General features: G+C 36.6%; 1 protein-coding gene across 1 annotated transcript in view; it reads right to left on the bottom strand.

Annotated features, from left to right (window-relative positions):
* SDCCAG8 (SHH signaling and ciliogenesis regulator SDCCAG8) overlaps positions 1-26,208 on the bottom strand; it is a 113,206-nt gene that overhangs the window by 53,708 nt on the left and 33,290 nt on the right. The window contains exons 12-13 of the mRNA XM_075707547.1: positions 25,477-25,593; positions 13,166-13,308 (exon numbers count right to left, since the gene is read on the bottom strand). Of these exons, the coding sequence (XP_075563662.1) occupies positions 13,166-13,308; positions 25,477-25,593 (260 nt within the window). The remainder of the gene's footprint in view (positions 1-13,165; positions 13,309-25,476; positions 25,594-26,208) is intronic.

Below are 26,208 nucleotides of genomic sequence, written 5' to 3'. Positions count from 1 at the left end.
TTAAAAAAAAAAAAAAAATCCCTTAATTTTTGTTTTTACAGTGTAAGGTGCCTAGTTACATTAGTTGAGAGATACAGAGCTTCTTACAGTAATGAAATGTCGGAGTTTTCTTCTCATAACCATGTGAAGCAGAACCTACTACAAGCAATTAGAAAAGTTATGTAAAGGTCAAGGGTTTAAAAGTGGTAAAAAATTAAGCATTCAAATTGATTCAGCTCTTTAAATATGGATCTGGAAGGCTAGAAGATGCTACAGAAATAACTTTAAAGTAGAAATGCCTTTAAAGTATGTTAGTGAACGAACCAAACAAAACTTTTTACTACCCTACCTGAGATAAAAGACTGGAAAAGACAGCTCTGCCAGACTACTACTTCACAAAAACACCTCAAAATACAAGCAACACTTTTGGGGGAGAAAACAAGAAAAGATTAAGCTCCGTCCACATTTCCAACTTTGTCAAGGGACTAACTACAATTATTTGACAAATTAGCTTAAAACTATTTTCCCCACAATGCAAATAATTACCCAACTGTATCCCCACTCCCAGAATCCAAAAAATGTCAACTTGTTACACTACATTCTATTTTTTTCTGAGACTTTCAATTTTGCTGAAATGGAAATTAGTGCATATGACATTCTTGTTCCCACTGAAATTTTTTTCCAGCTTTCTCTATCTAGAATGCAGTTACACCACTGGAACCACCTTATAACTTATATATATATATTTGCACTTTATATAATACTAGGAGGTCTACAGAAACAGTAAAATGCTAAGTCTAAAACTTCCACTTTGCCCTTTACACTCTGAGGCATCAGCAGATATTATACATTAATGGCTGTGCATGAAAACATTCCTACTTGCTGTACTCGAAAACTACTTCAAAATTACCACTAACTGGAGATATTGATGGGCATGAGAAAGAGGAAAATTTGTAAGGGCATAGGACTTGAGAGACAGAGTGTTATTCTTATGAAAGTTTGTATGATATAAAGAAGCTTGAATATAGTTAACTTGAGTATATACATAAACAGTGGTATATTCCATCTCTACTTCTATCTGCTAGATCTATTAACAAAATTAAAGGATTGGATTTCTTACTTCAAATTCAGCATTTGCAAACACCTAGCATATAACATGATTTTATGCTTTTGGTGTTTTGCCTTCAGAAGATATATACAGAAAACTACCAGTTCCTCAATGTAGACAATAACTGCTTTTCAATCTGGATAGTTCTCTGTATACCAAGTCACAACTAAGTATTATCATTAACTGCCCCCTCTTTCATTGTTAGAGAAGAAAAAAAGTGTCTCTAACAGTAACTAACATCTCATATTAGGTCAAATATACTGCCTTAGAACCAAAATCTGATTTTTCTGGCACATCTATAAGCCTTGCCAGCAAGATACGTACCTTGTAAGTAAACACCCATCCTGCAGTGGTTATTACCACCAGATTGTGAACTATTTGGCTGATAAGTCCCTATAGAAACAGACAATTAAGTACAGAATAGAAGTTGCATGGGAAGATGCAACATGAGAAGAAGTGGTTTTTTTCTGAAGTCTTAGTACATAGCCCTAAGCATGTCACCATACTGTGCCCCTTTCTCTGCAACATTCCATCTTTGTCCCACAAGCCACTTTTACAAATGGCTGAATGTTGAAATGTTTGCTTACCACAGAAGATTTCTGCAGGCATGTACTCTGTATACACAAAGTTATTTAAATTTTTTTCACTACACTTAAAATAAAGGAGTCATTTTCTTGACTTATGGTGATTCCTGAATTTGGCACCAGCAGCCTCTTACGATGCAGCTTCAGGACAGATTTTAAGCCAGTCTAAGGCGACATTACCAGTATAAGGTACAGTCCGCTCTTTTCATCCTCTTATAGCTAGCACTCATGCAACTTCTTCTGCAAGAGCAAATGATTCTTTTTTGAATTGATTAACTCCCTGAACCACGGGATCAATCGGGTGCCTGTCTTCCAGTGTCAACACAAGCAAGGGCCTGGCAATATGTGGTCAGACATAGCCACGTATTACCACTCTAGGGATTTGCCTTTTCAGCAGCAGCAGAGACTTAGACCAGCTTCAAACAATTATAACTCTGTACTTTCCAAGGCTCAGCTTGCTAATACAGTAAATCCAACTGTCAGGCTCCTACTATTGAATCAAAAAAATGATGCAGCTAAATGATGCAGATACCTGATCTGCTATGAACTCACACTGCAAATTTAAATTTGTTCAAAAAACCCAATGTTTTTGGTACGTTAACTTTGTACCAGCAAGCTTTATGCTGAATCAGGTATGATCTGTCCTGCTGCAGCTGGCATAAAGTCAGCATAAACAATGCATTGCATGCTCTAGCTAATTCAAAAGGAAAGTGACTGTGTGCTCACACCTGATCCGGATCAGATCAGCACAGCTGAATGATCCAGTAGATCACAGATGCACTACGAATGACTGCTGAACAGTCACCTACAGTTTTCACAGACATTATGTGTCTGTGGACACGCAACCTGCAGTTAAGCTACGACAGGCCTGATATGTTGAAGCTGTTAACTCTCCCCAACTGTTGCTGAAGTTGAGAAGAACTGAGGAACAGTTCTCTCTGCCCCCAAAGGACCAAGCCTCACATGAACAAGCTTGGGGAGAAGCAGAACAATTTGACAGAACAAAGCGTTCTTCAGGATGACAATCTGAAAGATTGTCCAATATGCCTTTTATTGGTTTGGTCAACTGTGGCATAATTTTTGTATTGTTGATTGATTGTAACTGTCTGCACATTAGTATTAGAAATAACGAACAGGCAGTGTAACAGTTGAGGGTTTTGGTGAGGGTTTTTTTTCTTTTGGTCAGGTTATAAATCTCTCTTCTTTATGCTGTCAAGAGTAAGGGAGAAACGTATTTCAACAGCAACTTTAAAACGAAACTCACAAATTACTACCATTATGTTAAGTGCTAGATATCCCACTGTGCAGTTTTGCTTTGTGAATTTTTACCTTCTTCCATGCACACTTTTAGCCACTGATCGCACAGCCTTTCAGTGTTTTCTGCCTTTTCCTTTAAATAAACTGGCTCTGGCTCCTTCCATCTGGTTCCCCTTCCGTCAGCAACCCTGCACCTGTTCACACCTCCTCTCCTGTTGGATTCCACTGAACATTTCCTCCTCTGCCAGGGCTATTCTGGCACTCGCAACCTTTCTGTCATTCAATCCATCTGTCAGAAGTGAACTTTGTTTACCGCAAGCTTCTGCTTTCTTCTTCAAGAAGCAAAGCCCCTCAAGGTCATTGTCAAATGAACTGTCGGTGTGGATTTAAATCCACTTCTGCTAACCAGCAGAAGATGAAGTTCTTTACAGTCCTGTATTTGCGAAGATCGGTTTGGGGTATAGGAGAAATAATACAGCAGCAAAAGAATAGATTTTAATCATCATTTGCTAACTCCAACAGCTAATGTGTTTTTCTTCATATACGTATAACTGCACCTTCTTGCAAAGACTAGCATAGTCTGAGAAAGACTTGCAGAGCTATGCAAAGAAGTGGAAAAGGCTAATAAAAATATTACAAATAAAATAATAAACGAAAGCTTTTGACTCTCATTTTAGCACTGTGTAACAAAGATGTTGACTAAAAACGCAACGAGAAAATGGGAACAGCTGAATGAGTAAGTTTACAGTAAAACCTTAAAGCGGCCAACAGCATTCACTGTAAATTATTTCATCTGCAGCATCTTTTTTTTTTCTTTTCCCTTTTTTTTTTTTAAATTTACCTACTGATGTTTCAAATGCAACACTGTTTAAGGGAAAAAAAAAAATCCTAAATATTTTTTTCCTGTTTTCAAGCCTCGTAAAACACACTTATGCAACTCTCTTAAAATTCTGCCTTCCACACTGAGACAAATTGTAAAGATTCTTTGTCAGGGCTGAGACTAAATTCAAGTTGTCAACAGGATACATTATTTTTAGCAATTCCTGTGCCCATATTTCTTTTCAGGAATACATTCTAATAACCACAAGCTCCTGAATTATTAACTAACCGCCTCAACAGTCTCATTCTTCTAAGATAAATACCTTTCAATTTCACTGCATACCTTGGGTATCCTTTAAAAAAAAAAAACAAAAAAACCTCTTTCACCAAGACTAAATGCAGTACCAAAAATAAAATACATATTTTAAGTTTTGTAAGCAATTATAATGAACCACCCATTTTATTACCCTTTTACCAAAAATTAATTTAAAGTAAAGCTTTCTGGGAGCAAATCCAGGAGGTAATCCAATCTCATTAGCAGAAATGCAGTTATACTTATGTTAGGTCTGAATTTGACGCTAATAAAAATTGCATTGACAAATACTGTACAAGTATAGCTGAATAATAACTTAATACTGATATATCTCTTATATGGGGATTAGTCCCTGCATTTGTTTTCTGATGCTATGATCTTCTTCCATAGGAAACGACATGCAGGTGAACAAAAGCACTGGAAATAGAAGAGGAACTCTGGAAGAAAAAGAAGATGCTGTAGCGTCCCACCTAACTACAAAGAAACTTTTATCCCCCAGTTTGATTTAAGCCCCATAGAAGGCAACTGAACAACAAGGAGAAGCTAATGAAGAACAGTTGCTCCTATTTCTGCAAAAACGTAGCTTGACACTCAAACCACCAGGAACGCAGGGGCAACCAACAGCGGCGCGCTATGAAGCTTGCCACGCTGCCAGCACAGCCAGGGGAAGGAGGTCAGCCCTGGCAATTAGCGGGCAGCAGAGGCTGCGCTCGTCCGCTCCCTCAGGGCAGGGACCTCCCAGCTCACGCTTTCCCCCTCATCAATCACCAGCACAAGGGCACGGAGCAAGGGGGCGAGGAGAGCGGCCAGGCAGCCAAAGCTGGCGTGCTCAGGTGATTTTTCTTCCTCCCTCCGTCCACCAGCTACCTTCTACGGAGATGACAACCTACAGGCTGATGCTCTTCAACGTCAAGTTTGATAAAGTCCCCAGCTGAGGACCCTTTGGGTTCTCTGTTGAATATTTTTTTCTAGGCAAGAATTTCAGGAGCAGAATCTCGCACAGAAGAAGGGGGGAAAAAAACCCCCAAACCACCAACAATCACTATGACTGCACAACATAAACAACTTTGAATATACTTCTGAAAGCACAAGGCAGCTTTTAAAATTGCTTCAGTTCACAAATACCAAGTGCTGATAGAAAAAGTACATTTTAGCTTATTGTAAAAACAAGCTTTCAGCTGTACTTGAGAGAAAAGCCCTAGAACAAGTCAAATATAAAGATAAAAATCAGAAACATTTTTCCAGTAGCAAATTCAGCAAAAAATCCAGCAGCCTTGAATACATGTGTCTGAAAGATTTTTATCGTTCAAAAAAAAAAAAAAATCATTATCCTCTTGTCATTAGTCACACAAATAGAAAACCTAATTTGAATGAGATCAAAGTAAATATTTGATACACACACATAAACTTATTACTGTTAGTGCTGAATAATAACTGCTCAAAACAAAGACCTTATAAAGATGTTTGTTTTCTACAGCAGTTAGTCTCTTCTGTATTTCATCTGAATTCACTGCTCGCTCCAAAGCGCTTTAACTATTGTCACTGCTCCTGAACCACACTCTACATGCAGTAGCAATTTGGCTGCCTCAACAACCTGATGCGATGTATAAAAGATGAAATGATTAGAGAAATTTGATGTGACCAATTGCAGTTTAAATGCCATGGAGAAAAATTTAGATGAATCTAAGACTAAAATCTGAAAATGTATTATTGCCTTTTCCTTGAGAAATTTGTGTTGTAGGACAATAAATTAAATTGTCAACCATGTTTAAACTCTTCAAAAATGAAAAAAGGCGATTTATAAAGACTTTCACATTCAAAATTAACCCACCATTTTGGATTTATTCTTTACTCCTTCACTTATATTTTCCTTCTTTCTCTTTTGTACTTCATCAGTGGCCTTTACATGTTTGTACAATCATCTTAAATATGTTTAAATGATTAAATAGAAAGATATTTAAATAATTGTGTGTTATCTTGACACAAAGTATATCAGCTTCGCAATTTCTACAAGGCACTGCCAGAAGACGACAGAGCCGATTTATTTCAAATCATTCAGTATCAGTCTTCGTAAAGTAGCATATGGTCTTATCATGGCAGGTAAAATATTTTACCTTCTATAATAACGCAGAGCAGCTAATTTATCTACATGCTGTATAATCAGATAAACAATTTCAGCTGCACTATGAAAACCGGTAGGCAAGGGAGAAATTTATCCCCCCCCACTTTATTGATTTTTCTGCCTATACATTCACGTAATTGCTAACAATAGAGGTTATTCTTTCTTCCATCCCCTTCTTCGATTACCTTAAAGCAAGACCTTCTTTTCAGTTGTGGAAATATTTGCAGTTTCTACAGCTGCAGGACAAAGAACTGAGACATTTTCACAGAGTTGCTCGGGGGAAAAGGAAGGGGGAACAAAAAAGCTTTGCAAGATTCTGTTGCAAGTAAAGCAGAGTGAGTGACAACTTTCAAAGCTACCACAATCATTTACTAATGTGCTGCTATACCAAATAAGTCTAATTTTTTTTGACAGCACCAAATTAGATTTATTGCAGAAACTGCTGCATAAATAGCATATGGCTATGTTATACCACCTATTTCAAATCCCTGTAATGTTTCCTCCCCTCCCTGCTCAAAATGAATAATTGAGCCAAGCTATAAACCTTCTGCAGACGAGAGATATACAAGTTCAAAAAGCAGATGCAGGAGATGTAGATTTCTTTGTTGAAATTGTCTAATAAAGTATCACGTATCCCGATCAAACAAAACTGGGCAGTAGTGGGTCAGGTCTCCCTTGCTACACGTCAGGATTTGCTTTCCCCCTTTCCTTGATAAAATTTTGTTTTCATTTCTCTTTCAAGCTGACAGTCATCAACACAGGGCATGACCTCGTAATCCTCTCGCACATGACTACCTCTTACTTGCACAAGAAATCCTACTGATCTTCACTTCTTACGCGAGTCAAATTATTCATGTGACTCAAGATCAGAAGGCTCGGACCTCCATTCATTCCTCACAAGCTCTCATTTAGGAAGAGGGAAGTGCCTCCTCCGAGCAAAAAGAAAACATCAGAAAACGGGTTTCATTCATCGGCGGGGCCCAACCCTGGGGGAAGGTGCCGACCTACAGCTCTCCCCCCCTTCAACAGGAGCAAAGATTTCTTATCGGTTTGCTGGATCAGTCCCCGGACCCAGGTGCTTTGTGTTTCTGCCGATCGCCAAATTCTGCGTTCAACACGCTAAAATAGGAAAACACGTAACCTCATTAGGCGACAGGACCGAGAGCAAAGGCGAGTGTTTTTGAGGCAGGAGGGGGCACGATGCACCTAGGCGGGCCACGCTCAAAGCCCAGCAGGCCGCAGAGGGAGCCCGGCGGCCGGCCCGCGCCTCCCCTCTCCCCGAAGCCGGGGCCGGGGCCGCCGCGCGCCTCCGAAGTTTGTGCGGTTGCCGCACGGAAAAGACGTTGCAAGGTCTTCTCTCCGGCCGACGGGCACACCACTGCACACATCGTGGAAGGCTGCAGCAACCCCGCCGCTTGCCTCTCGGTGGTCAGTCCTCCCAGCTGCCCTATCCGTTACTGTCTGATTAGCTCTGCGAAGGAGCCCCTCCCCGGCCAGCTTTCCCCGCCATCTGTTCCACACGCGATGGCTGCCGCCCAGCAGCCTCGCGCTGCCCTCCTACCTGGCACCCGGCTCCCGGCCTTACCCCAAAGTGCTAACACAGGTTCTCGCTGCTGGCAGAGTCAGGATTTCATTACTACTACTTTGACAAGTGCAGGGTTGTTTGTAATTTCTCTTTTATCCTGATTTTGATTGTACAACCACCTCCCACTGATTCAGTTTGCTTCAGTTTTGTTGCTCACAGATTTTACTCTCCACATTAATCTCCCTCTGGCATGTTACTGCATCTGTTCCCTTTTTTATTATTAATTTTCAAATTCCCACCATTTTTGACAAAAAGGAGGTAATCTACACTCTGCTTCTGCCCATTTCATTTTCTTTAATTTGGAAGATAAGTATGAAAGCGTGCCAAAGAAGTTAATTCTCCGTTAACAGTTTATTTTCTGGCATCCCGATGCCTTTGTATATGAAAACCAGATAGAAATAAATGTTGACTGAATCACAACAACATAGTTGCAACCGTCCCTAAATTTAATGAAAAGTAAACATATGAAGCGGAATCTACAAAGTTTATTAGTTATCAGAGTTGTTTCGTGCTATCACTCCTCCCTGCGTTTTAAAATAATAGTTTTACACAAGAGAAGCAGAACATTAAAAAAATTAGAAATCAATCACTATTCACACCTCATTTCTTCTCCCCTGTCCCCCTCTCCCTCCCCCCTATTTAAGCGTTATTGGTCCTTTCAGCAGTCAGCCAGTCTGGGAACATAAAATATATCTCAGTCATTCAATATTAGTAACAGCATTTCTTCAAATGTTACCTCCTTTCCAGCATAGATGATGGAGTCTAAAAAAATTGTTGGAAAAAGCATGACAGCAAGTGTGCTGCTAATCAAGAGATGCTACTAGAAAAAAACCAATAGATAATAACTAAGTACTGTGCAACTCCCTAGAAGGCTAAGTATAACCACCTTCTATAAATCAAGAAGTTAGTTTGTATTTTATCATTTAATAGTATAGCTTAAATAGATTAAATAAATCAATGTATGAGGCATGCTGCAATTCTAACAAGGAATGCTGGTGACGACATACAGCTCAACACCAAAGCTTTGGTGACTAAATAATGCCACAGGAACCTGGAGGTGGAATGATAGGTTTGTACGTTTCTTTATTATAAATGCAATATAAATTAGCATTAATGGAGTTGTTGAAACTAGCAAGAAGGACCAATGCACAGCAAGAAGGTTATAGCACTGCTAAAACCCACTGTACTCCCCAAATGCCACTTTCTTTGATGCACTGCTTTCTAGAGGTCATATCATTTTCAAAAATAAGGGAGAAAAGAAATATCACATAAGGGGGGGGGGGGGGAATCAAGAACTACAAAATCCACTTTCCTCACTGTAATATAAACTTTTATCCTGCAAGAGAGTGACACAGGGATTCAGGGTAGCTTGGTGGGTCACCCGAACCTGGAAGCATGGGTTGTTCTACTGTTTAGTAATTTTTTGCCACCTACAAGTTGACATTCAATACTGCTTGTAATGTTTCGTATGAGCAAACAAGAATAGTAAAAAAATTAAATTAAATTAAATCTGCTTCAATTCCATTCAGTTACACCTCCCAGCAAATTTTAGATGACATTTCAGTCAAATATATCTCGAGCAATCTACCTATCTTCATGCCTGAGAACATGCACGATGGCACAGAAAAAGTTCAATTGTGAAATTCAGCAATTCCTTCACTTCGTAAGATTTATTTAACTGCTTTGGCATATGCAAACAGGAACTGCATCTGACTGCAACTGAAACAAATAATAGCTTCAGATTTGTTTTGTAATAAAAAGAGGAAATATTTTTAATGACTATTCCGTTACTCAAGAATAGTGAAAAATTTTATTAAATTAGATGACATGCTAAAATCTGGGCAAGCTGTTAACATCTTGCATCTTCTATGTGATCTTTTCCACTAGCATACTGACATGATTTTTAACAATTATACTCTCACGAACTAAGAACAATAGCTCTGTATGTTTTCAACTGTCTGAAGAATGGATTCGGATAAGCTTCATTATCAAGACCCAACCTTGCTGAAGTAATGGCAATTTAACATTGACTTCAGACGTAATTTTATAAGGTTCTCATAGTACGTTAACTCTAATACAAATAACCACAAAGCTAAAACTAAGGTAAAAAAATAAATACTTTAAACAAGCACAGTCAGTGTCATAGCATGGTGACATCTGCAAAGTTACATGACTGACAATCAAAACTACACAGCAAAAGTTCTGTATTTTCTCAGTCCTTTGAAGACATACAAATTAGAATTACTAACAAGATTCAATAGCAGGAAATGCATGTTAATAGCAAGGATTTCTAAGCAACATATTGCTAAAGGTGACAGGAAAAGGCAAATTTAAACTCTGTGGCAATGGTTTAGAATAGCTAATTGTAACCTTTTTCTTGATTTTTAACAAGTACATTTTGTTAACTTAGAAGCTGTTTAGTTGGTAATCAATCAACAGTGTCTGAAAACTAGGATGCAGCAAAAGAAGCAGGACTCCTGGAGAAGAGTGCAGTTCTGCAGAGCACTTTCTTCTTCTCATTAAGACATTGACTACATGCTCTTTCTCATTTAATCTTTTCATATAAAATTTATCATTTCATTTTTGTACCTTAAAATCCAAAGTTCTCATATTCATTTTATTATTCTATTTATTTACAATATCCAAACTTAGAATCAGTGGATTAGTAAAGAACTTTTCTCCTTAGTAATATGCAAATTCATACAAAACAAAGAATTCTTTCTGTACCTCCTCAGCTACCTGTAATTTTTGCCAGATCAACCCAGACAGGTCATACAAGGCAACAGAAAGACTATCCACAACCGTGTAACAGCAGTACAGGCCTCCCTCAAGTCCAGCCTTGTGAGAAGACTTGGAGTGGACCAGCTGGCCCTCTCTTGAAAAGAGGGAAATCAGCAAGACGAGGCCAAGGCCAGAATACCCAAGAGATGCACTAAATCAGTGCAATTTCTGCAGCAACCTCCCACAGGCAGGGCTCTAGAGCTTAAAATCTGTCTTCCTTGGCAAGTGCCACAGTGAATGATTCTATAACCCCCACAGGACTGCTATTACCACTACCCTTCAAGTGAGTATTTTTCAGTGGCACAGCTGCCATTTGAGGTGAAGGGAAAAAAGAATGAAAGAAGGCAGACTGTAAGCCAATAAAGTTCATGTGCAACAGCTGTGGATATACCGATCTATTAAAAACATACTGAGTTCAAATGCAAAACCAATGCCACTTGCGGCATGTAACTTTTATACCTTCACTAATACAGAAAACCTGAGAGGAAGACAAAGAGTACAGGCTAAGGAAAAGTTTCGTTTAAGTAGAGGATCTTTTCCCCTGCGATGCAGGGAAAACAGACAACTATGCAAGAACATCTCTAACCCTGCCCTACCAACCTAAGTACATGGGGACAACAGGCAACAGTTCAGGAGCAACGAATCTCTCATCTCTTTCCACCCCCCCTCTTCGTCACCCATGACAGCAACATCACCTAATGTATTCCTAGAAAGCAGACGGACACTCCAAAGATAAGGAGGACACAAAAACCTACAGAGAACAGAACTACAGTATTACATTATTATTATTACAGAATTTGGGGAATATCAAGGAGAAAGATTTGAACCTATTTCCCATGCTTCAGTGTATACATTTTTCTGACAATTAGATGTCAGCATAGAAAACATTTCACTACTTATAAGCAGAGGCCATAACATGAACACAAAGTATAAAAAAATTAAATAAAGATTAGGACATTGCAGAAGAGTGGCTGCACTAGGTCAGACAAAGAAGCCGCGGCAGTTCAGCATCTGTCTCAAAAAGCAGATGTCTCTGAAACTGTATGAGAACAGGGCCAGCACAGAGCATTACTTGCCCAAAATACTGTTCCCAGCCTCCAGTGATTTGCATCTCAGAAAATCCCTCAGTCAGAGACCACAGATTGAAAAGCTACCTGAATGACCTGTATGTTAGGTATCCAGCTTTAAGTACTTTGCTATGTAACAGTAGGCAATAGTCCTCATTTTTCCAAGCTCAGTGTTTTCACAAAAAAAAAAAAAATTTGGCTAGTCAGATTTCCTCCAAGATATTCAGAGCTTTATTGCATATAATCAGCCTTTTGCTAAAAGGAGCGTGGTAAGCCATTTGGTTAACTATCACAACAAATCATTATTAATAAAGTTCTGCTAAATCCAAACTTTAGATATCTTAACAACTCACCCAAAACTTTTTTCAAGTTCATTAACCTCTAGCATATTTTTTCTCTAAATACAGGCTGTTAGAGTGGTACTTTCTTCCATCTGTTAAACAACCGTGCTCTGAATTACACAGAAATGTAGCTGAATAAAAAAGCAATTCATTGAATTTAATAGTTTAGGCCAGGCTCTATTTTATTTCCAGTTACTCAATGGCAGAATTCTCACAAAGCCCAAAGAGTAAGAGACTTGGATAAACACGGAGACTTCTGTTAAGTGATAAAAATCTGAGGGTTTTTTTTCCCCCATGTAAAATTTAAACTAACTTAACTTTTTTTCTTTACTCTTAACTGAGTAAAAGCCACCAGATTTGTTTCTGGATGTTCAGTCCTGGGGGGAACAGGGGGCAGAACAAAACAACCCCTCCACGCACATACAACCAAAACCCTGCAAACAGTCAGACAATAGCATTTTTTTTGTGGCAAAAGGAAAAATTCCTGCAGTTAGCAAAACTCAAGCTGCAATAAATAACTGGCATGTTAACCTTCTGGTGTTTTCTGGAAATGTGTAATTAATAGTACAGTAAATGGCTTTGGGAGCTATATCCAAGGATGGAATAAGCTCAGGCAAAGTCTCTTGTCACACAGTATCTGCGTCGTGCCACATCTCCACTGAGTAAGTGACTTAAACACCCTCTTCACCTACTTCAGCTTACCTCCTATTCATAGACAGTAACATTACCTTTTGATTGTTTAATCTTCAATGAAGCTTAAAAGGATTATGTTCATTTATACATTCCTGGTCATTCTGCTGCAGAAACTTGAAGGTTATTAATCTAGGAACGCCTATGCTTAAAAAGGCGCTGCTATACACTACAGTCTCAAACAACATTTAAAGTGCCTTTGTCCTACCAAACACAGCAACAACAAAAAGAATGTAGCTGCACTCTCTCCTGCTCTTCTTCAGGCTCAAAAGCATGCTACCTCATCATCGGAGCTGAACATTGCCTTTTCTTCACACTAGTAATTCACTTTCATAAATTACAGTTCATAACTCACTTTGTAGTTCATAACTCACTTATTTAAATCTCCACTTTTAACGTGACTGAGGGCTGCCCATGCAGTCAATGACTGCAAGTATCTATAACAACTGTGGGGAAGCCTGTGGCAAAAAATTAGCAGAATGAAATTGGTACTACAGCATGTAATAGGATAAGGGGTACCTGGTGAGGTGCAGTTGGTGCTCAGATTTACTCAGCAGTTCTGTCAGTTTTAGGCACTCCTCTCTGGCTCCTGTCACATCCTGCTGGGCTTGTTCCAAACGCTGTTTGTTTCCATTCAGCTCTAATCCTAGTTTTTCTATTTTCTTAGAAAATTGTAGAACCAAAGAAAGTATATTTAAGAAATGCAGAGAGATACATTTTAAGACAATAAATCTTAATGTTATCAAAGCTCCTGAAAAATAATACATGCTTTTGTTTAAGAACAAAAGTAGTTTGTTGATAAAAAACTGCAAAACAAGCGAATTAAAGTATTTGAAATTACATTGTTACGAAAAGCCAAAAGGCATATCATATTTAAAGACATTAATACACAATCAATGTTATTGTCTTCACGCGGCTTAAGAGATACATGCATTAAATCATTTTCTGATTTTCTCATATGAAGGCTTCCATATTTGTCTCCTGAATTCACTGTGTGAGAAAGCCAGAAGGCAGCAGTACAGCAGCCATCTTCTGTAGCTGCTGGACATACGATAGCTCTTTCGGTCATTTATTTTGCTTATCTATTACAGATGCAATGACACTTGCTTGTATATTAGCTTTAGTCATATTCATGTAATAGTATGCAAGAGAATGAAGGTCATTTTCTGATTTTACCATTACTGAAAAATAAGCTATTGAAGACTTATAACTGAATCCTAAACATACCAGCTGCTGTAAGCCTATCATTTTCTTAACATCATTAGTCCTTATATGTCAACTAAACAGTAACTAAACTCAGTCGATGAGTCTATTAATTTATTTTACAAGTAACAATAAGGAAATTTGCATGACCAGCATCTTTGATTCCAGAGAAACATACTGGACTCACTATCTCTAACTGAATCACATTGTCAACAGTTTAAACATTTTTCACAAATATTCTCGGAAGGAACACCTTCTGCTCTAAGTCCATATACAACATACAAATACCTGTAGGAATACATCTGTAATGTAATACTATACTTTGTCCTAAAGATGCTTTTAAGGAGGCCAGTGGAGCACAGAATAAGCTAACAATGTAATTTTATCATGTAGTAACTATTCTGCACTAACTCCCTACATAAATATTTATTCGTTGTTGGGGCTGGAGGGAACTTGCATGTCTTTCAGTCAACTAAACTGTGAAAGGTCATTTGTAGCACAGAATAAAATTGTTCATGTAAGGAGTTAGTGCTGAATAGCTATTATACTTGAAATTCATACAATAACTTATTTTGTGATAGCTTCCTCATGCAGACAAGCCTCCATATCTTCTTCAGTTAATGAAATTATTCATTCAAACATCCTACAAGAACAAATGAATGTAATTCAGTCCCAATATTTGCACTTGAAGCACCTTCATAATAACATTGTCTCTTTTCCTCCTATGAAAATGTTAACCTAAACTGCTTACAGTTAGCCATGCTGTTGCAAACACAATCTCTTCATCCAGAAAAAGGTTTCATAATGTTCTTTTTCTATTTCTTTTTAATTTTGCTAATTACTTAACTGTACTTTTTTTTTGCCCCAAGAGCACTCAAAAAAGGTTCATGAAGGAAATTTTGATTAGAATGTGAATGTCACCTTTCTTTATCACATCGACCACCTACCAAATTAAATTGGTAATTCCAAGTTCAAATACAAAGATAGTGAAACTATCTGCAAAATTGTTAGTAGTCTTCTCCATAAAGAATGTAACAATCTATTACACTGTCAGAATATTTTAAAACCAGGTGTGCAAAGATATTCAGTTACATATGCTTTGCACGTTCACTTATTTCCAGAGACTTTTGCATATTTTAAACAGAACAACACTAGTCTCAGTGGGTTCTCTACACTTTATTCTTCTGAACAGCAGCAGTTCATTAATGCTATTTCTCCATTCGTAATAAACAGGGACACAAGTTCTTCACTGTCTTTACAAGTCAAAGATAGTGAAGTTCTGCAACATTCTTAAAATTTGCTTTAAGAATACATCCATTCAGTATACCTTTAAAAAAACCAAACCGCAAATTAGTCGAAAAGCATCAACAAAGTATTTGAAAAAGCACAACCACAGCTGAGAACATAAATACACTCTACTTCACTCCTTCAGGGAAAAGTTTCAAGGAACAGATGGGCTTTACACCATTGCCTCAAGTTAAACAGGCTCAGTCAGGTTTTGACACAGACCCACAGAAGGAAGCAAATTCCAAGTGCAAGAACCTCTGGTGAAAATGTTCTGCTTCCATCAGCCAGATGTTGAACCTGCAGGGTTGAACCCAAGAATACATCCATAGGTTTCAGTTGTCATGCAAGTGCAGAGGGAAATTCTCAGACAATGACTCCATGACAGGATCTTTAAAGATCCACAGGAGTCTTATGATTTCTATAAAAAGTATTAAGAAAGCAAGCACAGCAGAAGTAAAATTGTTCTTCAAAACCTACTTTTGTCAGTAATTCCAAAATTCAGAATCAGCTCCTCTACACACACACGTACATGTGTGTTTATGCATGTGTGTAGGTGTATATAGATACATATCTCTTAAAATACCAACATTTAGAGGTACTCACAGTGTGAGCTATATGAAGAGTAGGAATTCTACACAAGAATTCTGGCAGTGACTATAGCAGAAATAGCAGACAACCTCATGAGAAAGGGACAGCAGAAAAATGCCACCCAAGAGCACGTGCTAACAGCAACTCGGAAACTACAAGCATCTAATCCAGGTATACTTAGGTGTATCAACTAAATTCTTGTTTCTGAAACACCAGAAAATGTTCACTGAAAATAATTTAGTAGGAGCCACACATTATCATGCTGAAAACACACAGCCCATACTGTGAATGCTACATGTTACTTTGGTTTAAAAACTCCGATAATAGTTTGAAACACATGAATCCTCAGAACTTGAGACTAGTTCATACAATAAAAACCCACTTCCCTCTCCTGCAAACAATAATAGTCTCACAAATAGTCTCACAAAAAATGCACTCTGTCCTGAAATACATCAAGTCCAGTCCATCACTAGGTCATCACAATATAATGAGAATTTAAAATACAGAGAAATCACAGAACCAATGGTCATCTTTACTGTTCCTGCAGGAACTTTATCAGGTAGCATTGTTCCAAAACTACTCAGACTCAAACTAATTTTTGTGTTACTTTTAGTTCCCATTTCTTCTACTGGGAATCTGCAAGCAGTTCTGTAGCTGCTATCTGGGCCCCAGCGTAACTGTAGGGAGAGAAACAGAAACAAACCACCAACTAAAGTATTTTGCTGACAACTCTGCTTCTCATGCAGCGTTAATTTGATCCCTCAGTGCCTATCACTTGTGATACAGCTTTTTACAACATGACCAGAGAGTATTTCTTCAAGGTACTTAACTTTTCAATGTATGTGAGAGACAGGAGATGGAGCACAGAACTGTAAAAAGACAGATGACAATCTTGCATTTAAGAAAATCTGAAACAGATTTTCAGTATAACAAGGAACAGAATTATCATAATGTATATGTACAACAAGACTACATTAAGGTTGGAACAGGCAACTTCTGGTGCTTAACTCCACAACTTTAATATTCTTATTACTTCTGCACATAATTTAAAAGTACCGTTTAATCTGTCTTGCACTGCACTTGCCTAAACTCCCAGGAATATCAACAGGCACTCTGCCATTGAAAGATGGCAGGCTAAACCTCAGTAAGACAAACATCATTATTAGTAAGTTGAAACACATTAACACCATTCTGCATGCATATCCAATTCCGTTACAAGAAAGAAGTTTTACTGAACAAAAACAGCACTGGCGATCACTGCAGTAAAATTTTATTCTGTATCAATTATTTTTTTTTCAACATCACTACCAGCCACATTTTATATTTTAAGTTTTCCACTTTGAAGTATATAGGACCCTTCTGTATTTTCTTCTTGAAACACTTAAAGTATTTCACTTCTCATTCACTAGTTTATGATGAGTTTACAGATTATCTTCTGATTTTCACAATGCATTTTTAGGTGAACACACTGGAGATGCGCATTCAGTGACATAAATGCAACTTACTGGAAAACGTAAAAGATGATTTCTCAAACACTGGATCAATCTTCAAATATACTCTTCATAAATTATCTGAAATTATCTTCACCTAACAATACTTCTGTATGTTGTAAAAACGTGCTGTTTAATTAACTAGACATGTCTTTATCTCTACAAATTCGGATAAAATGAAATAATTTCATTCAAAACAAGCCAAATTAAAGATTAAAATAATTGTTTAAATCTGTTCATAGTGGTGCTGATTCTATTGTATGCAGAAAAACGCAACTTTAAATTCCAAACCAGCAGATGTTTTTCACAGAATTTTAAACAGCAGCAAACTGACAGAAAAGACAAATGCTTTTTTTTAAACAAATGAGAATGATTAAGCAGTGATATAAGAACTCGTACTCTAAAGTAAATGCAAAAACAACTTTAGAAGATTTTTAACAAAATCAAAAATACACTAAAACCAAATGAATGAATAAGTGATTTATGACATTCACTGTTGTACCAGTATGCTCATGCATCAGGTAAGAAAATACACCTGAATATAACCTGAAAAAAAAAATCCTTCAGTAAAGTAATTCTGGAGGGGAAAATATTTTTGTGAATTTACAACACTTTCTTTTTGTTTCATACTTCATTCTCCACCATTATTAAAAGATTAAAGGGGCACAAAATAGAACCAAAAATAGAAGAACAAATATAAAGTAATAAAAAGTGAAAGATAATTACTATGGTGGTTGGTATTTGCAGGTACATCCCCAAAAGGCAATCAATGTCTATAAAAACACATACACTTCAACTAATACACCGTAAAAGTTTACAGGCCCTGATGCCCACATGCTTAGTTTCATTTACTAAAGCAGCCCTTCAAAGCAATGAAATCAGTGATAGTGCACAGGACTGAGGCTATAATTAAAGTCTTTCTAGGAGGTGCCACCAGTACGGACATTCATATACGCTTAAATATTATATGTAACAGTGACAGGAATTTTTTCACTGTTTAACACTGATCTCAAACCATGTTGCTTTCTTTACTTTTTAACATACTAATTAGGGACGGAACAATCATACACTACCACAACATTACTTTTTTTTTTTTTTTTTAATTAAAAAACCCCAGCAAAACAAGGCAGTTTTTGTAGCAAGATTTCAGGGTGTTTTACTTGGAGGAAAGTCCATATGCAGCAGGGGTCACTTGCAGTCATTCCTATCCTAATCCTGATATCAATCAAGCAACTCTAGGTTCTGAGTGGTCTCTAAACCTCAGACCTCCCAGGCATGGCCATCTGACATAGCATATTGCACCTGAAGAACTATCCAACTTGGTAAAGAGAGTTAGGGCCATCACGAGGTTAACGCCCGCCACGTCCCAACAAGGTTTTTCTCCTTTTTGCGCTGTATATGAATTACTGCTGCATCCCATTCAAATCTGAATGAAGATACAAAGCAGTTATGAAAACTAAATTTGGTTTTAAATGGGAGATCTCCTTTCTGGAAGTGGATTTATTATAAAGCTATGAGAATATACAGAAAAAATAGTAAGAAATACAATGCATACAAGGCTTTAAAGAGTCCACAAAGACCACCTCTTTCAAAGAGGTCAGTTCACAAAAATCATAAGACAACTGCAAATTCTACAAATCATTTAACCCAAAACAGAAATGTGAAAAGGCAACTAATGCAAGCAGAAATGCAAGAAGAGAAGTAACCCAAATAAACACCCACAGTTCCTTTGAAGGGTTTTCCCATATTGCTGGCTCACAAATCAATTGACCTCTAAAGACCAGAGGAACAAGCAAAGACATAACCTAGATAAGCAGTGCAGGCTCTAATTTGTTGGGTGGCTGTTATTCTCGCCTGATCTGGTGGGACCCTTGAATTCCTCAAAGAGAAGCAGTTTTGTGACCACTTTGTCACTCGTACTGCAAAGAAATGTAACGGCACCTGGCAGTGCTGTGGCACCCCATGTGCTCCACTAAAAGGTAGAGCCTCAAGATGAGAGCCATTACCTAATCAAAGGTCAGCAGCCACAAACCCTCTGCTTCCAAAAAGATTGAGAATTACGAGACAGGACGCTGTAGTTTGCTAGGAAGAGCAGGGGTGCTGGAAAAACTTCCTGGGAATAGAATGGAGGGGGGAATGCTCTTTAATGCACACACCTTTAAATCTTGTTGAAGCAAACTTTCTACCTGTAACTGTTAGCTGGGGCAAGAAAAAAAATCATGTTTCTAAGTATATATTTATGAATACACACACACACAAAATTTTTTAATTGTGTCTGTCGTTGTGCAAACTCTCGAAGAGCAACATGGCCCCTGGATACTGTGGATAAATACCCTAGGAAACAGACAAGAGCGAATGGCTGAACCATGTTGTACAAGGATTTTACCTCATTATTTCCCTGAAAATATTTGCTTTTAATTTGCGAAAATATTTGAACTGCAGTACTATTCAGGAACAAAACTTCCAAACCCATAGAGATTACTACAGTCACATTTTAACAGACAACATTGCTGTACTGGAGATTAGCTCAGCAGCCACCAGCAGAGATAAGAAAGTGATTTTGTTCCACAGTGGAACAAGATTTTTTTTTTTTTTTTTTTAAATGGATTGCACTGGGGGGGACAGGGAGGGGGGAGAATGGGTGGTGCAAAATAGATGGTTTCCTTGCTGATAAAGGAATTTCAGAAAAGGAGGGATGCATATAGAAAAAAAGGAAAAGGAAGATTAGTCCTACTACATTATTAAAAAACAGGAGAGAACAAAACTTATTCCTTTTATCCTTTCAAACACGTATTTGAGATTACTGATGTGGGATTGGCTTTTTCTTCCTGGACAGCATTAAGGAATAGCTGGAAAGAAAACCTATGAAGTAACAACTGACAAGTGAGAGTCAGGGACTTTTACACTCTTTTTCTTCTGATTGTTGGCATAATGACTATCGATAAAGCAACCATTTTTCTAGTCTAAGAAGAAGAAAAAAACCCAGCAGAAAACAAGCATTTCTTTAAATATAATGCATATACACACTATACCAAGAGCTATGCAATTCTTTTCCTACTTTGAATAACATAGAGTGCACATAAATGATTTTCTCTTTCTATATACTAACAGGGTGACATCACACTGCATGACAGAACATGGATCAAAGTTACATGGGCCAACTACACCTATGAACAATAAAATCCTGATTACGAACTGGGTCATTCCTCTTAGCAGGCCAGCTGCTTGGGGGAAGCAGACCAGTCCAGAAAATGCAGACCAGTCAGTACAGAAAATTCCACTCCTGGGAATGCCAGTCCCAACGATTTTTCTTATGGAAATGTAACAAAGAATTTAATGAAGGCTGCTCATACCACTGATCCTTGAGGAATGGATGGCTGACAGAAAAAAGCAATGCTGTAGCAGAGCAGCAGCAGACATATCATAATTGTAATGAAGCATTTCTTTTGTTATATATTGCAGGGTTGTAGATCAATGTTTTTCCTCAAAAATCTTGAGATGGGCTAGTAAGTTCAGTTATAAAAAAAGAATTATGTTCCTCCTGAACAGGTCAGAAAATTCATATCAAAGCAAGGCATAAAGTACTATCATTTTACTCCCTCCTTATTTACCCATTTTCCAATTAGTGCATTGAATGCCCCAAACCGAAAATGCTACATTAAAAAAAGTTCAGTTACAGCAAAGGTTATCACATTTTCTTAATGCTTTCTTGTCCAAAAGCAATTTGCTTTTGTTACTTTTAAGGCCATTATACTCAAGATCAGACCAGGTAAGAAAAACTTGATGCTAAGAGTTTCAAGTTGTCTGCTAGGTGTGGGGTTTCTCCTCCCTGCCAAACAGTATTCAAGTATATTTACTGATTTAACAGAATTTCTTTTCTAAACAGAACTTCCAGAGCATCTTTTTAATTAATGAGGTCACGAAATCTTAGGTATAGGACTGTTACAAGAATACACATAACACATAATCCTAACCCATCTTAACCAGCATTATTAAAACTTGCAGTTTTACTAAATTTCAAAACATCTGGTGATATCCTGAATGTCCCAGCTTGTCAAAAAATCTAGTATTTTAAAGCCTGACTCATGGAAGCCTGATACGTATTCATAAAAAGACACTTCAGTGGATCAGTGTCTTCAGAAGGTTGTACTGATCTTACATCGGACACTGCAGTATTTCCAGGATATATACCCAAATTCTTGGCCTCCGTTATTTCTGATGAAGACAGAGTCAGTAATCTCTCCACTTATAATGTCTAAATTAGGTTACTACAAATCACGGATTTATGACAAATGAGATAAACATTCCCAAAATACCTTTTGGCAAAATGCTTTTGGACTGCAATTTTGCCAGATTTTTATTTGTCTGCAAAATTGTCAGTCTGTAGTGTACAGAGACATCATTTAGGTTCTGTCATACTACACAAAAATGCTTTGATGTGTAGCTCTTTCCATTTGTATAGGTTGTGCATATCAGTGACTCTCCATTTTATTTGGGCTCATGAACTTCCATATAGGCAACTCTTAAAAATCTGTGGGGTTTGGTATAATATTTCTGAAGCCTTTCATTCTGTCACCTACAAGGTAGGCAACAGAATTCTGTAGTCCCCTGCTTCAAACTATGTTTGCCCAATTTTAAAGACAGTATTAAAATAATGGCTTTTTACAGATTAAGATTACCAGCTTGGATTTATTTCTACACAAAGTATTTACCCGATTCCTCAAAACAAAATTTAAAATTGAATAAGTGTTTTGCAATATCATCCATTAAATTTTATCAAAATAAAACTGAAAAGCTTCACTTAGTTTCTGAAATTAGATTTAACACGTCCTATTGCTTTATTACAAGGAGACCACAACTCCCAGTGGTGCAATGCTACTGGTAAGAACTATCTAATAAGGATGACGCCCAAATTGGCTGGGACTACATAAACCAATACTACAAAACTGTTTTCACTTCTACATGCTGAAGCTTGCAAGATTTTATAAACCAAATAAAAAATGATTTACAGACAAACAGAAAGCAAAGGATTAACAGTGTGCTTAATTTTTATAATGCAGAGCAGAAAAGAACAAGTGATACTAATCTGAGGAAACAGATTTCATAGTGTGTCAGAAGTATGGTTTCTATTAGAAATGCAAAAATTATGCCACACAGTGCTTCCAAATTCACAGAAAAAGTATTATAAAAAGTGAAGTCCTGCTGTGTCAAATATGCCACACAATTTTTGTTCTGATAACAGCTATTTAGGTTAGGGCGTGACTTTTCTCTGTTATAGCTGTGCTAGTACAACCCCTAGTGTGGACACAGTTTACTGCCATGAAGGCATTATACCAGTGTAACTTATAAAGCTTGTTCCTAAGAAGGAAAAGTATGAAGCAAAACACTGTTCTTTCAGCACAGCTACATCCACAATGGGAGGGCAGACAGAGAAAAAGAGGGGGCAGTAGGTTATGCTACTTTATAACATACTGGGCCAGATGAACGGATGCAGGTTTTGTGTAGAGAAACTTGTGTGGTATATGTCTTTCCCCTCCTCCCTCCATAATCCTAATGTTAACCAGGATCATGATGGATGATATTACAAAACACTTATTCAATTTAAATGGTAACATTACTCATTGCTTCATTTTCATTCTAGAAAATATTCATGTCAAATATTAATAACATAGTCATACCAAGGTGCCAATATTTGTTATTAGTCTTAACTGAGTAATAAAGATAGGAAAAGAAATATTAGAATAAAAAAAAATGAGACCAAAGATATATACTCCCTTTAATTTTCCTAAATGATACAAATTCAGTTTTGAAGAACTTTATAAATATCAGTGTATGACAAGTACATATCTGTATTTACTGACATATAAGTATATGTATCTGATGATCCTAAATTGTACATATAGGGATTTCTGCCTATGCTGACACACCTGAATAACTTTAATCTCTTTTTAAAAGTCACTACATACAAACTAAAATACATCTTCAGAACCAAAATTTATGCACAGCACAATTAAAAATACAATCGTACCTCAAGAAACAGTAAACTCACTTTCAATGTATCAAAAGACAATCTTAAACACGATTCTTTGCTTTTAAAACAGAAAAATGCACCATTTAATATAGAATAGCATGAAAATATTCATACATTATTGTGTCTCTACTTTTAAAAAAGAAAAATGTATTTATTACGAACAGATGGTGGCCAAGGAAGGTATCAACTCTCTCTCTTAGCCAGAAGGTCAGGTCATGGCTGAGAGACCAAAGAACAATTACTGTTTGCTATTCAGTGCCATATAAGATGAAACGTTTTAGGTTTTTCTTTAAATACAAAGTAAGATGCAACTGAGCTGTTTCCACTTCATTCAAATGAAATAATTTACAATGATTTTTTAACATTTGTTTATATTTTATTTTAAAAAAAACAAGCCCCCTCCCCCGCCCCCAAAACCAAACCCCAAAACGTATGCATACTTTTTTTGGTTGCCTTTTAACATATTAAATAATGTTAGGACCTATACAGAACTTTCTTGGTTACTAGAGCTACAGTTATAAAACAGCTGCTAGATGCTGAGCCTCAGAATTTCAAAATAGTTTGTTTTCCTTTTTTTAAGGAACCAACAATCATATTTGAACAATATAATTACTTTATGTAATTACTGAATTACTCTAATATTTTTGCTGATAGGAACTTCCCCTCCCATCACTTCAATTTAATCAGATCAAATTATAAATCACCACATTTTGGTGTATTCATTCCCACACTGAATAAAATACCAGTATGTCGATACATGAGGTTAAAATATTTTGTTAAATTTTGCAATTTGTTCAAAAGGCAATCCTGAAGCAAGTTGGAGAACAGGATTTAAAATCCAAGATACTTCTTCAAATATCTTATTAAACACATCCTGTTTTATTTGTATGCCAAGATTATGCCAACTCTCTTATCTGTGATATCTGTCAAGACACAGACGACAAGCCTGTTTTTTGTTTTTTAAAGTGTCCTTAGGCCTAAAGGATGCAGGAGTAAAAAAAAAAAAAGTCAACCCTGAAAACAAAATGCTTTAAGGCCCTTGTTTTTCTGTGCTGTACAATTTTCTATACATATTGAAGAGTTATGTTGTCTAATAAACTTATCTTTTGGATTTTACATAGCTTTTGATTATAATTTGAATTAATATTGCTTCCAGCATAAGCTTGTACTTTATTAAGTTAATAAACTTACTGTCCTACATGAAGATTTTGGGGAACTGGTAAATAAAAACATAATTTTAGAAATACTGCATTTTTCCTTACATATATTCTTACACAGGGACCCGATTTGTTCACTTATTTACAAGAAAAATAATTATTTAAAACTTCTTGGATAGGCTGCTCTAATAACAAAATGCATATAAAAAAATTATCCTCATGTGCATCTTATACATCTGTGTATTCAGAAGACATCCACTCATGTGCAAATCACAACTTCTAAAGGAATAACTGGAAGTTTGAATACCTAGACAAAAACGGATAGAACCTCGACAAAAAGGGCACTTCAAAAGATGCAGATTACACCTGCCCAAGCTGTTTGCCAAGCATGTTGCAGGTTACTCTATTAATCATTCTTACTGCATGGGATGTTTTCTCACAGACTACCTGTAAGGCACATACTGTTTTTTGTATTATTATAAAACACAGTTTTAGATTTTTTTTTTTTAGATAATCAACAATTAATGCCTAGTAGAATTTTTATATAGTTATTTTTTTTAGAAAGTTATTTTTGTTTTGCCCTTTTTAAAAAAAAAAAAAAAAACAAAACTTTTCTATGAATCCCAGCATTCATTAACCTTGCATCTTTAAAGAAACTGGAAGATAAATGATTTTCATTTTTGGTATAGTTAGGTTATACGTAGAGTCTTTAATGTTTTGTCAGGCTGCATGTATATGTAATTATGTGCGGATTTATTTGTGAGAGAAAGTGTATAAACATATGTATACAGTACATACAATTTAAGTACGTTGCATCAACACATATGATAGAGTAATTCTATATGAAAACATGGGATGAGTATTATGTAAAACTGAACATACTAGGGCTGAAAACAAGAATAAGATAACTAAGAGGTATTTATTTAACAGTAATATCTGGCTTGTTTCCATTAATTTAGAAACCATTTAACAGTAATAAATGACCACTATTAGAAAAACGAATCATTCCAGCTTCCGAAATAACCCTACTTAGGCTTCTAATAACTGCAAAGTTATAGCAGTATTATCTCTTACCTGGTCCTTAATTTCAAGCTCCCTTATAGTTTTTGTTCTGTACTCTCTGAGCTCCTTTTCTGCCTCATCCTTCTTCATTTTGGTTTGATTCAACTGATAGCGCATTTCTCCACACACCTGTTAGATTATACAGACAACATGATCTGTAGCTTGAAGAATCCATAGCCCAGGGTTTGCAATTAGATCTTTTGGTGCCCTCTAGAGGTCATTTAAATGCAACATATTTTAATTTACAGATATTTTAAGACTACATATGGTAAATGTTTTTATATAAAAAGGTGGATCTGAATTCTCTATACAGTCATTAACTTTGAAATATGCAGTGCCTTCTAGATTCAATTATATTTGGATCAAGATTTTGCTAAGTATAAATATTTATGTTGTAAATATATGTGCTACTAAATACAGTTAAACTACAGTTGCTGGTTTTATATTCTTCTCCCATTCTCTCTAAAATCCCAAGAAAGTCTATGTCAACACTTTCAAAACCTAGAAGTAAAGGATCTATCACACTCCTATATAAGGGCATAGCTTCCTATCTTGCCAGTTTTCCACTGTTAAGAAAGAAAAAGTTTAGATGTTAATACAGTAATTTTTGAAGTTAGATCAGAGCATTATAGACTTACTACAAACTGAAGATAAATTCTTTAAAAGCAATGCCTAATTCAAATATATACATGGGCCAGAAGAAGTGGATCAAAGCAATATTTAAAGAAATCTAGTATCACTTCC

This window comes from Pelecanus crispus, chromosome 3 (genome assembly GCF_030463565.1).
Source record: "Pelecanus crispus isolate bPelCri1 chromosome 3, bPelCri1.pri, whole genome shotgun sequence".
Taxonomy (NCBI): domain Eukaryota; kingdom Metazoa; phylum Chordata; class Aves; order Pelecaniformes; family Pelecanidae; genus Pelecanus; species Pelecanus crispus.
Note: the sequence above shows the minus strand (reverse complement) of the source record. Positions and strands in the feature narration are given on the sequence as shown.